This window comes from Leucoraja erinacea, chromosome 3 (genome assembly GCF_028641065.1).
Source record: "Leucoraja erinacea ecotype New England chromosome 3, Leri_hhj_1, whole genome shotgun sequence".
NCBI lineage: Eukaryota > Metazoa > Chordata > Chondrichthyes > Rajiformes > Rajidae > Leucoraja > Leucoraja erinaceus.
In genome coordinates this window covers 36,612,826-36,628,345 of record NC_073379.1, presented here as the reverse complement: position 1 = coordinate 36,628,345, position 15,520 = coordinate 36,612,826, and the positions used below count along the sequence as shown (strand labels likewise).

At 43.0% G+C, this 15,520-nt stretch overlaps 1 protein-coding gene across 7 annotated transcripts in view; it reads right to left on the bottom strand.

Annotated features, from left to right (window-relative positions):
* LOC129695453 (paralemmin-2-like) overlaps positions 1–15,520 on the bottom strand; it is a 297,376-nt gene that overhangs the window by 268,374 nt on the left and 13,482 nt on the right. For all 7 annotated transcript variants that reach the window (XM_055632426.1, XM_055632427.1, XM_055632422.1 and 4 more), the window contains exon 2: positions 6,146–6,226. In XM_055632426.1, coding sequence (XP_055488401.1) covers positions 6,146–6,226 — 81 coding nt within the window. The remainder of the gene's footprint in view (positions 1–6,145; positions 6,227–15,520) is intronic.

Here is a 15,520-nt window from a genome sequence, read left to right as displayed (position 1 = left end):
TTAATCAAGCAGCATTCCCGCATTTAAGGGAGTTCTCTGGGGCAGAACCAGGGTCAAACACCAGCTGTGGAAACTGTTCTGCTGGACCTCTGCAAGTTTCCTCCATTACAAATATGAAAACATTTTCACAACTGTTCTCATCTGCTTCATGTAAAATATTATAATGAATAACATAAGACTCCCTGGTCAAATATCCTTGGGAATGCAATGGTTGCGACACTCCTTTACAGCTACTGTTAACTTGATTGACTGATCATTGCCAAGAGAAAAGTAAAAGGAGGAATAGATCAACAGCTGTAACAATTTGCATTAAAAATGGCATCTTTATGGCAATATAAAGGTCCAAAAGAGAAAGATTACGAGAAGCTACCTCCTCTGCTGGGTGTCCACAATAAAGGGGCAAAACATTAAAATAAAGGCCAGGCCTTTCAGGGTGACGTGAAGAATCACTCTTCTGTACAAAGGGAAGTGGAATCCAGAACTTCCTCTCCCAAAATACAGTTGGGGCTGTGAGAGGGTCAATGGAAAACATCAAAAGGGTTTTGGGTATTGTGAGCAATTTTGGGCACCATATCTGAGGAAGGATGTGCTGGGCCTGGAGAGGATCCAGAGAAGGTTTACAAGGATGATCCCAGGAATGAGTGGATTACCTTATGATGAGCATTTGACAGGACTGGGCCTGTTCTTGCTGGAGTTTAGAAGAATGATGGGGGGTCCTCATTGAAACGTACCGAATAGTGAAAGGCTTGGATAGAGTGGGCGAGTCTAGGACTAGAGGTCATAGCCTCAAAATTAAAGGACGTTCCTTCAGGAAGGAGATGAAAAGGAGTTTCTTTAGTCGGAGAGTGGTGAATCTGTGGAATTGTTTGCCACAGATGTCTGTGGAGCCAAGTCAATCAATATTTTAAGGCAGAGATAGATAGATTATTGATTAATACGGGTGTCAGGGGTTATGGGGAGAAGGCAGGGGAATGGGGTTAGGAGGAAGAGATAGATCAGCCATGATTCAATGGTGGAACAGACTTGATGGGCTGAATGGCCTAATTCTGCTCCTCTTCCTTATGACCTTAAAATGTTAGTTGATGGATTTTCGTAAGGCAGAGGGTGTCAAGGAATATGCAGGGAAATGATATTAGAGTATAAATTGCCCACGGTGAAGCATGACGAGTGGGATGAACACCTTCTGTCCTTGGACTGGCTGTCCTAATTCAAACATTTACTAATCTGGAACAGCAAAAAAGGGAGGATTTAAGTGGGAAATGTTTCAAGCTTCATTGAAGTGCCAAGTGCACAAACAACGCTTTCAGTTCTATTCAAACAATGAAAATAGAAAAGCCAATAGATGAATCATTAGTTTGGATGAAATGTTATCTCCATTTCACTCTCCACAGATGTTGCCCGGCCAGCTGAGCATCTGCAGAGATTGACAGCATCTGCTGTGCTTGTTTTTATAGTATCATAGGGCCATGGAGAGATACAGTACAGAAACTGGTCCTTCGGCCAACTGAGTCCACATCAACCATCAACCACTCATTAACATTAATACAGTTTTATTCTGATTTTTTATTTCCCCCACTTTCTCATTAACTCCCATCAGCTTCTATCACTCACTTCCAGACTTGGGGTGCCTTACAACAGACAATTAACCTACTGACCCACAGGTCTTTGGGATGTGAGAGGAAACGACATCTACATGAGATGCTACTATAGGAAGGCTGCATCTATCATTAGGGATCACCACCATCTGGGTCATGCCCTCTTTTCACTGCTCCCATCGACATGGCAGCACAGGAAGCTGAAGGCCACGCCACCACATTCAGGAACATCTACTTTCCTATAACTATCAGATTCTTGAAATTACGTGCACACTCCGAATCGGGCCTCAATAACAGAACACTACGGGTCACCTCTTTGCAGCACTTTGCACCGTTCGTTTAGAGATTTTGTGTCTTTAATGTATAATTTATGTATAAATGGCTTTTGTTGTTTGTGGCTGTCTATGTGCCTGTGATGCTGCTGCTGCAAGCAGGTTTTCTCATTGTATCTGCACCTCACTGTACCTGTGCATGTAAACCTGACTCGACGAACTCACATGATCGCAGAGAGAATGTGCAAATGTCACACAAACAGCGTCCAAGATCAGTAAAGAACTAAAATCTCAGACATTGTAATGCAGCAACCCTACCAGCTACCCTGCTACGTTGAGCTTCTGAGGAGGAATTTCCTTTGTTGTCACCCCTGAACACACGTGCAAATCTCTGCTGCCTGTGTCCTCAGCCTGGCACATTTGGTTCCAGGGAACCAAAGGCATGGTAATAAGCATAACTAGTGTCCACCCCTCTGTCAGAGGTTTTATATTGGTGAATGGTGCAACTTTGCCCTGAGGAAACAACACTATATGTAAACTGGAAAGAAGTGAAAACCAAAAACAAAACGTGAACTATAAAAGTTGACGTCGGATGGTGTGTGTTTTCCGAATTCTGCAATGATGATTTACTTAAATTTGTGTTTAGACTTTCTGAAGAAGGGTCCCCATCTATAATGTCACCTATCTATGTCCTCCAGAGATGCTGCCTGACCTGCTGAGTTACTCCAGCACTTTGGGCTTTATTCAGGCTTTACTCGCTACTTTGAGCTGTGATTAATGGCAGGAACTCAAGGGTTGTCAGCAGGACAGGAACCCCACAACACTGAACCCCGCTAAACAATACTTCATTTTGCAAGAGGCCAAGTGAGGTTGCAGTTTTGTCCAAACCACTGAAGCCAATGATATGTTATTGCCATATGTACCTAGGTACACTGAAACCTTTGTTATTGTATACAACCCGGTAATGTCATACAGTAGACTTCACCTCGGCACAAAGAGTGGCCACGTTTCTGGCGCTGACAAAGTTACAAAAGTTCATTGAACAGTCTTATCTTCTCACATTTGTAAACCAGGCCTTTGGCGCAGATGGCTGCAGGCGCCCCCCCCACCGGGTCCCCCTTCGATTTTGCCCCCCTGCCCGCCAAGTCCCCATTATCATCCTGCTGGTAAAATTATGTCAAACAGAAAGCAAAAATCAGCTGCCTGGACATTGATTTTGCCCCAGGCTGATGCCCCCCCCCCCCCACCCCCCCTCGCAAACTTTCATAAAACCCAATCAAAAATACATTTAAGTAGCCCTGTGGCATTTTGCATGTATAATCGGGTGCTAAAGCAGGACGAGAGATTTCCACCCAAAAACTGGGTGGTAAACTGGCTTCGTCATTGCTGCGCTGATTACTAGGAAGTGAATCGGAACTTGAAAGTCCTCTCCCAGTGACAGCTGGAAATCAGTGGCCGGGAGGTGCCACGGAGGCAAGTGAGGTTGTGTAAGAGGGGTGATCTCCCCTATGTGTCCACTATATGATACAGCCTGCTCCAATTCTGTCCCTTGTCACAAGCTCTCCCTCACATTGCAAAGTGACGCCAGCGGGCGGCTGGGATGAGATTTGCACAAAGAGATGGCGAGCACTGAGGCCCAGGGAGTAAATTTCCGAGCTTTGGGCTAGGCCACAAAGGCACAAGAGCCAATGGAGCAATGATAAAATTCAGGGATGTACAAGAGACCAGAAGAGCGTCAAGTTATTGAAGGGCTGAAGGGCTGAAAGATAGGCAAGGCCATGGGAAATTCAGAGGAATTATATAAAGTCTTGCTGGAGTGAGAACTGCTGCAATTGTCATGGCAAATATTGCGGAGTATTGCGTACAGTTTTGGTCTCCTAATCTGAGGAAAGACATTCTTGCCATAGAGGGAGTACAGAGAAGGTTCACCAGACTGATTCCTGGGATGTCAGGACTTTCATATGAAGAAAGACTGGATAGACTCGGTTTGTACTCGCTAGAATTTAGAAGATTGAGGGGGGATCTTATAGAAACTTACAAAATTCTTAAGGGGTTGGACAGGCTAGATGCAGGAAGATTGTTCGCGAAGCTGGGGAAGTCCAGAACAAGGGGTCATAGTTTAAGGATAAGAGGGAAATCTTTTAGGACTGAGATGAGGAAAACATTTTTCACACAGAGAGTGGTGAATTTCTGGAATTCTCTGCCACAGAAGGTAGTTGAGGCCAGTTCATTGGCTATATTTAAGAGGGAGTTAGATGTGGCCCTTGTGGCTAAAGGGATCAGGGGGTATGGAGAGAAGGCAGGAACAGGATACTGAGTTGGATGATCAGCCATGATCATATTGAATGGCGGTGCAGGCTCGAAGGGCCGAATGGCCTACTCCTGCACCTATTTTCTATGTTTCTATGTTTCTGCCGTTTGCTCAATATTGACAACTATTGGACACATGCAGAGGTTGCTGTGGCACGGATATCATCTGCAGGAACTTGCTTTCAGAATAATAATGTAATGGTAAAATGATCCTGAGCCTGACGTCAGCAGTATACAGGTAAAATCTTCATAAGACGTTGCTAATGGGTTAAAAATAGGAACTTGTTGGAAAAGCACAGCAGGTCAGGTAGGTTCTGTGGAGAGGGAAACATTAAGGGTAATCACCTCTTGTCAGTTTGAATAAAGACCATTGACGGGAAATGCTAATCCTCTCTCTGTCTTTACAAATGCCTGTTGAGTATTTCCAGAACCTCTCTGTATTTATCTTAGTTTCCATCAGCACGCATTACTTTGCCTTTGTCTGGGCCACTGGCACGTGTTGGGCACCTGCCACATTACTGAGGTTGACCACAATACAACCAACATCCCCTTGTTCCACCTGAACAAACTGGATTATTGGCCAACTAATGTGGTCTCCTGTATTGGAGAATGATCCCTTTAGTCACTGGTTAATAATCACTACTACTGTATGTGTCAGTTACAAACCCCAATCCTTCCGCTCACCAGATTTATCGCAATGTTTGTTAGACTTGAATTAAAACCATAGTCTGCAGCCATACTCAATTTTTATGACATAATTTTTGGCAGTCTTATTCTTCCCCTGTTCCTTATGAAATATTACTGTAAAGTAGTCCAGTTAATCCTTTTCGAAAGCCCCATGTGTTAGCTGTTAAAGGACAAAGATGTAAAAATTGAGGGAACAACCGACCCTATAAACCCGATAATCTGCCAGTCAATAATTTACGTTTTTAAGTGTTAAGTTTAAGTTTATTGGCCAAGTATTCACACACAAGGAATTTCATTCCAAATTGCACGGGATTGTAATCCTCTTTAAAAAACATGGCACTTGGCCTTTCAACTCTGGGCTTTGACATTGTTGTAATGAGATGGTTTCCCCTCTCTGGTTCCCTCTCCACATATGCTGCCTGACCTGCTGATTATTCCCCAAATCTCCCCTTGTGTTTGCTCTTGGTTAGGCTCCCCTCTTTCGTTCTTCTCTAACAATTTTTTTCATTTCTGTTGTAAATGTTCACTCTGTTGCTTTCTCCACTGATGCTGCCTAGCCTGCTGAGTGTGTAGAAAGGAACTGCAGTTGCTGGTTTATACCGAAGATAGACACAAGTCAGCGGGTCAGGCAGCATTTTTGGAGAAAAAGGATGGGTGACATTTCCGGTCAGGACCCTTCTATCCCGAACTGGACATCCATCCTTTCTGCCCAGAGAAGCGGCCTGACCCGCTGAGTTACTCCAGTATTATGTGTCCATCTTTTGTGTTCTCAGCATCTTTTGTCTTAATTCGGAAAAAGAAACCTTCCCTTGCTAGCAGACCAAAATTCCTCCATGCTTCAGTATCCGTGCATGGAGGACTTACCCAATTCCAAGAACAAGGCAGCAGAGCAATGCAGTAATGCCCCTGTCCCACTTAGGAAACCTGAACGGAAACCTCTGGAGACTTTGCGCCCCACCCAAGGTTTCCGTGTGGTTCCCTGAGGTTTTTGTCAGTCTCCCTACCTGCTTCCACTACCTGCAACCTCCGGCAACCACCTGCAACCTCCGGGAACCGCACGGGAAACTTTGGGCGGGGCGCAAAGTCTCCAGAGGTTTCCGTTCAGGTTTCCTAAGTGGGACAGGGGCATAACTCATTATAGAATGTGAGATATGCAATGAGCTGCTGATCATGTCATTGTGGCCATTTAACAGCAGCCAGTAGCAGCAACATCACATGGAACCAACGAGCACAACAGTGTTGAGCTTTTGAGTGTATTACAGGTTGGCATGGGTCTCCTACCTTGTGATGCTGCAGCTGAAGTATTTTATCCTCGAGCTGGTGTCGTTTGTTTTCAATTGCCATCTGCCTTTGCCTTTTCTCCTTCAAAGAGAGGGAGGGAAAGAACGTTTTAAACCAATGTCATTGACTGTCACAAGTTCATTCTTATCAACATGCAACAAGCAAAAGCTTTACTTCAAATGTGGAAACAAAAGCATATTAAAAAATAATGGGAGCAGGAGTAGGCCATTCAGTCGATCGAACCTGCTCCATTATTACATATAATCAAGTCTGGTGCTCCTTCTAATCACCATATTCCTGCTCTCTCTCCATGTTCCATGGTGACATTTGCATCTAGACTTGTATATTTCCTTCTGAACAATATTGAGCAACCTCCGGGAGCAAAGTCCACAGGTTCACAACTGTGGAAAGTTACACTGAGGTTCATAGGTTCATAAGTGATAGGAGCAGAATTAGGCCATTCGGCCCATCAAGTTTACTCCACCATTTAATCATGGCGGATCTATCTTTCCCTCAATCCCATTCTCTTGCTTTCTCCTCGTAACCCCTGACACCTGATGGGTGGCACGGTAGTCCAGTGTTAGAGTTGCTGTTTTACAGTGCTTGCAGCACCAGAGACCCGAGTTCAATCCCGACTATAGGTGCTGTCCATGTGGAGTTTGTACATTCTCCCCGTGACCTGCGTGCGTTTTCTCCGAGATCTTTGGTTTCCTCCCCCACTCCAAAGACTTACAGCTAGGTAGGTAAATTGGTTTGGTAAGTGTAAAAATTGTCCCCAGTGTGTGTAGGATTAGTGTTAATATGCAGGGATTGTTGGACAGTGTGGACCTGGTGGGCCGAAGAGCCTGTTTCTGTGCTGTATCTCTAAACTAAAAAACTAAACCCATACTAATGAAGAATCTATCTATCTATGCCTTAAAAATATCCATTGACATGGCCTCCACAGCCTTCTGAGGTAGAAAATGAGCCGCAATGTTGCCTGGTGGAGTAATTATAAGGGCTTGCTCCTATTCCTTGTGTTCTTATGTTCTGGTTGAGTAGCACCATCTTTGACCCAGGCCTGGCTGAGCTGTGTGGTCATCTTGTATTGTGATCTCTATGAACACGCAGTTTAAGTGCTCTCACATTAGCATACTGAGTCAGTGTCTATACCAAGGCTTCATGGGCAAAAACCTTGCAAATGTTTTTTTTTTTAAGTGCGTTCAAGTTAAGGTCACAGTAAAAGTGCTAATAAATCACAGATTAAAGAAAAAGCGTAAGTTGCAAACTGGAGAGTTTAAAATAAACTATAATCCCTTTCTCTTGCCAATGTTTACACTACTAAGAAGAAGCAATGTCAAAACCGAGGCCAGATTTCTATTCCCACTGAAGAGGTCTGGCAGAGCTCCATGCTTTTGTGATACGGACAATCAGTTCACCTCTCTGCTTTATACGACAAGGAAGTGAAAGTTGTGCTACATTTCCAACTCAAACGTTAGACCACCTGTGCAACTGAGCTTACTTAGCCAAGGATGGAATATGTCTCGTAACTTGCACCGTCCCCTTCATCTATCTCCCCTGTGCTTGCTGTCCCGCACTAGATCCTTGTTAGCTGAAGCCTTGGTATTAAAGTTCTCAGCTTTATATTCACGTCCCTCTCTATTTTTGAAAGCTTCTGCAGCCCTTCAGCTCTCAGACATTTGCACTGTTCCAGTTCTGGGCTCTAAATGAGTTGCTACCTTGGAGTGCAGATGCATGGTTCATGGAAGGTGATGTCCTTGCAGATAGAGTGGTGAAGAAGCCTTTTGGCATGCAGGCCTTCGTCGGTTAGTGATTTGAGTATAGTAGGGCGTTCGCTTGTAGTTTGCAGGATGCTGGTGGGGCCACACATGGAGTTCAGTTTTGGTCAACCTGATGGAGGAGGAAATCCCTTGGGCTGGAGAGAGTGCAGAGAAGATTGACGGGGGGTCACCAGGAGTCAAGGCCCTGAACTGCAGGGAGAGATTGGGCAGGCTAGGACTTTATTTCTTGGAGCGCAGGAACCTGTGGGAAGTATATAATGTCATGACAATGTAGGCCAAAGGGCCTGCTCTTGTGTTGTACAGTTCTATGTTCCTTGTTCTATGAGGAGAATAGATAGGGCGAATGCCCAGGGTAGGGTAATCAAGAACTAGAGGGCATAGGTTTAATGTGAGAAGGGACAGAAAGTTTCTGCTGGTTTGGAAGTTGAGGACGAGGGAAAATGTTATATTTTACTCCATTCCAAGTGTTGAAGAAAGGCACGTCGTTGTTACCACCAACCCACCCATTTTGGGTCGGTAATAACAACCTACCCAAGATGGGTGTAATAATCTAGCCAACATGATCCTCAGCAATTATTTTCACTGCAAGATCAGTAATGTTAGAAAGTCCACCAATAATTTGGTTCCCATTAAATTTGAAAGAAAAAACATTCTGGTTTCATTGCAGAAAAGCTTCATCGTGGTTTCAGCACATTCGTGTTACGGAGAGTTTAAAAGGTCCCCACAGCAACATAACTTCAAGTAACACAAATCCGCACCAAGTTATGAGCGGCATGGAACATGGAAGAGTGATCACAGAGCACATGATGCAGGAGTTGGCCATTCAGCCTATTTTGTCTCTGCTAGTACTTTGAAGTTCTCCACTAAGTTCACCTATCTTGTTTTTCCTCGCCATGCTGTAATGACAACATTTATTCATCCCCTCTATGAGCTGTATAATTTAATCTGTTTCTGCCACCTTTCCAGGCAGTGCTCTGCCATCGCAAGCTCACCCAATACTTCTCCTGTAGCCGTGCGTTGTTTTGGCAATTGAATCTGTGCCTTGTTACTGTCTAGCTGCCTACCATTGGAAATATTTCTTCTTTATGACTCAACTTCTCTGTAGTCTTTTTGGGGCTCATGTGATATTTTCTCCGGATAAAGGCTGACTACAGTTTCTGGAAATAGTTGACAGAATGGCACTGGACATTTTTTAGTGCAAGATGGACATCCTGGCCCAAGTTGGCTTCTCATTGTAGACATTTGTGGGCTGATTTGATCAAAGGCCTTGACAGTGGTCCAAGAGGGTGATGCCTCAGGCAGGATCTGCTCAATGCCTGTGGTGTGTTCCATCTTGGGGGACAATTCCAACAGTGAAGACATCAGGAAGTTGGCAGACAATTGGTTGTAAAGTAATGGAGAGACAATGGGCCATTAGGTCAATAAAGAGTGATGCCACAAAATGGGAGTTTCTTGGCTGGAATAAAGGAAGTCTCTGGTTGTGTAGGATAGTGCTGATGTCTGGGGTGATCGCTGGTTAGTGCGGACTAGGTGGGCCGAAGGGCCTGTTTCCCCATTCTGTGTCTAAAGTCTACCTATGTTTTAGTAACGTTAATACAGTAATAAATCCTGGCTCAGCAAACTGGCAAGAATTCCCTGCTCTTCCTCTGAGGAAGCAGATGAAGACTGATTAAATTAAGAGAGAGAGAAAAAAAAGAGATTGACAGGAGAAGTAGAAATAAAATCTGACAATTCTGAAAATGCCTTCACCGTTCAATGCCTGGGTTTCAGCAACTAAGTTACAGAGAAAGGTTGAACAAGTTAGGGCTTTATTCTTTGGAGCGCAGAAGGTTAACATTGATAGAGGTTTTTAAAATTTCAGAGTTGACGTGGAAAAGCTTTCCCACTGAGAGTAGGGAAGATTCAACACAAGGGGAATGACTTGACCCAGAAGTTCCATCTATACAGAGATGGTAGCTGTGTGGAATGAGCTCGCTGAAGGTGGTGGACAGGTTTGTTTTTATCATTATTGGATAGTTATATGGATGGGAAGGGAATGGAGGGTTATGGTCTGAGCGCAGGTATATGGGATAGGGATTATGTGTTCGGCACGGACTAGAAGGGTCGAGATGGCCTGTTTCCGTGCTATAATTGTTATATATGGTTATATATATATATATATTATTTGTGGATGAGCTGAAAGAACATGTTCCCTTTCCTGGCTTTCCTGAGGAAGGGTCCCCACCAGAAACGTCACCCATTCCTTCTATACAGAGATGCCCATCGCTGAGTTTTTCCTTTCATTGATTGACTGTACTATGGAATCATTGAAATACCTCACATTCAACCCATCGTACTTTTATTCATTTACTTTTTCTTTGCTGTAGAACAACCAGAACATTTCAGAGATTTACAACTCATGGTTCATTTCTAATTTAGCTGGTTGACTTGCACATTCATAATGAAGTGCATCATTAACACGTATTACTTTGCCCATAGTGTCAGGTTCAATACTCAACAGTTCCGAGGAGGTTGTAAATTCATTGGTGCAACCTGTTACAATCATGGCAAGAAATGAGAGTTCATTTTAAATAATAATGTGCGAGCGAGCGTGAGAGGTCTTTCTCTTGGGAGCAGAACTGCACGAAGGAACTAACCTCCTTTATCTGCAGGCTGCAGAGTTTACTGTCAGTATTTATTTGAGTATTTTATTGCACAAAAGTGCACTCAGGGCACACATGGTTTACGATTGAGAGTCAAGCTGGAATGCAAGCTTTTGTGGCAGGGACGTGGGACACAGAATGTTTGAAAGCCCAGCAGAACTCTAAACAGTATTAAGGACAGACAGTTATATACATATCCTAAATTGACAGGGAGGTAAAGTTCTTTGATATATCTAGCCTGTTCTCCCATTTATTTGTAGTACCTTCTGTATTGCAATAGGTCGCTCTCTACGCCATACAAAAAATGTGTATTTATTGTTAGGAGCAGTCAATGATTTTGTTCAATATCAGATTATTCTGAATTTTATGGTTGTAGAAACATTAGGACATTTAGTCTGCATTGCCATTCAGCACAACCTAGGCCGATTTGTGCTTGAGCTCCAATTAGCTCTGTAATAATAACAATACGATACGATATTACTTTATTGTCAGAATAAAGTCTGAAATTTGTTTTGCATCACAGCAGCTCCATTTACCGCATCACATAAAAGATTTATCAATGCTCTATCAATCTCAGATTCAAAATGAGCAATTGAATATATGAATTAGGAGCAGGAGTGTGTCCATCGACCATTGAGCATGCTTCATGACTTTAATGAGATCACGTGTGACCTGATTATCATAATCATAATCATAATAATGATTGTAATTTATTAGCCAAGTATGTTTTGCAGCAAACAAGGAATTTGGTTTGCCATACAGTCATACCAAAAAAAGCCACAAGACACACAACTGCATAAAAAATGGACACAAACATTCACCACAGCGGTTCCTGCACATACATGTGATGGAAGGCAATAAAGTCTTATCTTCTTTCCTCTTTTCTATCGCGGTCGGGGGTCGAACCATCTGCAGCTGGCAATCGAGCTCCCACGTCGAGGCGGTCTAAGCTCCCATATTGGGATGGTCGAAACTCCTGCGGCTTGGAGTTCCTGAATTCAGTCACTAACCAGGGACTGCGAGCTTCACGATGATAAAATCCGCAGCTACCGCAGGTTGGAGCACCAAAGCCAACCCCTGGCAAAGGGATCGCTCACTCCAAGATGTTAAAGTCCGCAGGCTTCGTGGTTTTGGAGCTCTAGAAGTCCCAAACAAGAGGCAGCCAACTCCACGATGTTAGGCCGCAGTGCAGATGGAGATACGACATGGAAAAAGTCGCATCTCCGTCGAAAAAAGAGATTAAAAAAAGTTTCCCCCTCCCCCCCCCCCCACAAATACAAAAATTAAAGATAAGCTAAAACATACATTTTACAACAAACTAAAAACACAAAGAGTGTAAAAGACGAAGACAGATCGTTGGCAAGGCTGATAGACCGTTGGCGAGGCTGACAGACTCAATTCTGCATTATTGTCTCCTCTCGTGAAATGTTCACCCCATGCTTATTAAACATCTGTCTACTTCTGTCTTAAAGACTCACAGCCCTTTGACAGAAACAATATTCACATAATCTGTGCCTTAAGAAGGGGATCCCTTGCTTTTGAACAGTCACTCTTAAGTTCTAAATTCTCCCACAAGAGGAAACAGCCTCCCCACATCCATGCTGTCAAGACCTTTAAATCCTTATACGTTTCAGTTATACCCACTCTCGTTCTTTTAAACTACAGTGAATATATACCATTCCTGTCCAATCTTTCATCAGGAGACAACCAGCCCCATTCAAGGTATTACTAAACCTTCTCTGAACTGCTTCCAACATATTTGCATCTTTCCTTAAATATGACCAACACCATACACAGTCCTCCAGATGTGGTCTTGCCAAAGCCTCCAGTAACTGCATTGGTCTCACCAGCAATCTCAGACCCGTAACCCAGGAGTGGAAACAAATCACTCTTAATTCAGAGGGTCTGCCCGAGAAGAAGATATAATTGTACTTAGAACACAGTGCTCCCTATTTCTTTATTGAATTCCTCTTCCAATAATCAGTAGCCTTCTATTAGATTTCCTAATTGCTTACTATATCTGCATTTTGTACCTGTCACTAATTCAGCAACAGACCTGTTTGTGAGAGAATTCCCTTTTCTAACCATCCTAAGTTCACTTTAAAATATGGCTCTCTTTTTCAGGTGATGTCCTTTGCCCTGGAATTTCAAACCAGCAGAAATTATTTCTCTTCACACTTCCTATAATTTCCCCTTAAAATCTTGAAAATGTAGAAGAAATAATTTATTCTGGAGAATTTAGATGAGAATAAGTGAACGTGGGTCTGTACAGCATATAGGCAAGATTATGATTAATGCGGTCTGTACAAATGGGTTAAATCAGCAATGGCAGCAATGTGGAAAGTACCGTTAAGAACCTGATGTTACTTTCACCTTTGAATGTGACCTTACGTTATGTAATCTTTCCACTTAGTTCAACCCTTGAAGTCTGCATTTCAATTATTTTGGTGGATAGGTGCTAAAGAATGTTTTACTTCTTATTTGTTCTAAGCATTGTGTTCTTGGTACAAGTGAAAACCGATTAACTGCAAACATAAGCTGTCATTTGAAACTGATTTGGAAATGCAAAAGTTGCACACAACATTTTGATTTCAAACCCCACCTCAAGTTTTAAACACTTAAGTAAGTGCGTCTTTAATTCAGATAAATTATTTCAGCTTTTGATAAACATTAAATCATGTAAACTTCATTTGATATAGTCATAGAGTTATACAGCATAGAAACAAACCCTTAAGCCCAACCCTTAAGCCCATACTGACTAAAATGGCCCATCTAAGATGGTCCCATTTGCCAATGTTTGGCATATCTCTTTAAACCTTTTCTATCCATGTACTTGTACAAGACTCTTTAAAATGCTGCAATAGAACCTGCCTCACCTCCATCCTCTGGTAGCACGTTCCATATGTCCACAACCCTCTGACTGAAAATGTTGCCCTTCAGGTTTCTATTAAATCTTGCCCCCCCCACCTTAAATCTATGTCCTCTGGTTCTTGATCCTCCTACCCTGGGTAAAAGACTATGCATACACCCTATAGATTCACCATGATTTTACACTCCTCTATAAGAGCATCCCTCAGCCTCCTATGCTCCAGGGAATAGTCCTAGCCTGCGCAACCTGTCCCTATAAACAACCTATAGCAGGGTGACCAAAACGAACACAGTACTGCAAATGTGGCTTCGCTGATGTCGTGTACAACTGCAACATGATGCCATAACTTTTATACTCAATTCCCTGACTGATGAAGGCCAATATATCAAAAGCCTTCTTTACCATCCTTTCTACATGTGATGCTACTTTCAGGGAACTATGGACCTGTACTCCTAGATCCCACTGTTCTACAACACTCCCCAGGGCTCTACCATTCGCTGTGAAGGTCCTGACCTGGCTTGACTTTCCAAATGCACTACCTTGCACTTATCTCCATTAGCCATTCCTCATCTGATCACTTGCCCATCTGATCAAAAGTCTGCTGTAACCTTTAATAATTGTCTTCACTTTCTATGGTACCATCTACTTCAGTGTCATCTGCAAACTTATTGTTCATGCCTTGTACATCCAAAATATAAACCACAAACAGTAATGGGGTCACCACCAATCCCTGAGGCACACCACTTGTCATAGGCCTCCAGTTCAAATAAACAATCTAATGAAGGCAATTCTGTATTCAATGAGCTAGCTCTGCCAGGATCCCAAAAGATCCAACATTCCAGAGCAGCCTACCTTGCAGAACCTTATCAAAGGCCAAGTGGAAGTTCATAAAGACAACAGGGCTTTTCCCTTGTCAACAGTTTTGGTTACTTCTTCAAAAAAATTAATAACATTTGTAAAAGACACAATCTCCTATGTACAAAGCCATGTTGTTGACTATCTCGAATCAATCCCTGTCTATTCAAATGCATATATATCTTATACTTCAGGATCCTCCCTGATATCATACCTACCACATATGTTAGGCTCACTGGTCTACAATTCTCAGGCATTCCTTCCAGCCCTGATTAACTAGAGGTACAACATTAGCCACCCTCCAGTCATCTGGCACCTCACGCATGTCTAATGATGATTCATATATCACAGCCAGGGCTCCTGCAATTTTTTCTCTGGCTTCCCACGGTGTCCTCGGATATATCTGATCAGACCCAGGACATTTATCAACCCTCATACACCTTAGGACCGTCCAGCACCTCCTCGACCATAATACAGACTGACCTCAAAATGTATTAAATCATTGCCCCATATCCCTTAGTCATATTTTCTCCACAATAAAAACAGAGGAGAAATACTCATTGAAGACATTGCCCAACTATTGCAGCTCCACATCCAGGTGACCATTTTGGTTTCTGAGGGGCCCTATTTACTGTCTTAATATACTGACATACTGATCATAAAATCTCTTACGATTCTCCTTAATTTTATCTGCCAGAGCTATCTTCTGCCCCCTTTTACCCTCCTGATTCCCTTCTTAAGTATGCTCCTCAGTCCCCCAAATCCCCAATGGATACACTTGATCCCAGGTGCCTATACCTTGGTCATGCCTCCCTGTTTTCCTGACCAGTACCTCAATTCCTCTCTTCAGCCAGGGTTTCTTACTCCCAGCTACCTCACTCTTCACTCTAACAGGAACATGGATGTCTTGAATTCTCATCATCACTCTTTTAAAAACATCTCACTTTCCGGACGTGCTTTTCCAGCAAACATCCTACTCCAATTAATTTTAGCAAGTTCCTGTCTAACACTAGCTTGGCTCTAGTTAAAATTTTAACGTGCACCTGTGCTGTCTTTATCCATAACTATATTAAAGCTAATAGAGCTGTGATTGCTGGTTTCAAAAGGCTTGCCCATGTACACTTCAGTCACTTGCCTTTCCCAGAGGAGGTCAAACTTTGCCCTCTCCCGCATAGGGCCCTCTACATATAGCCCAAAGAAACTTTCATGAACACATTTGACAAATTCC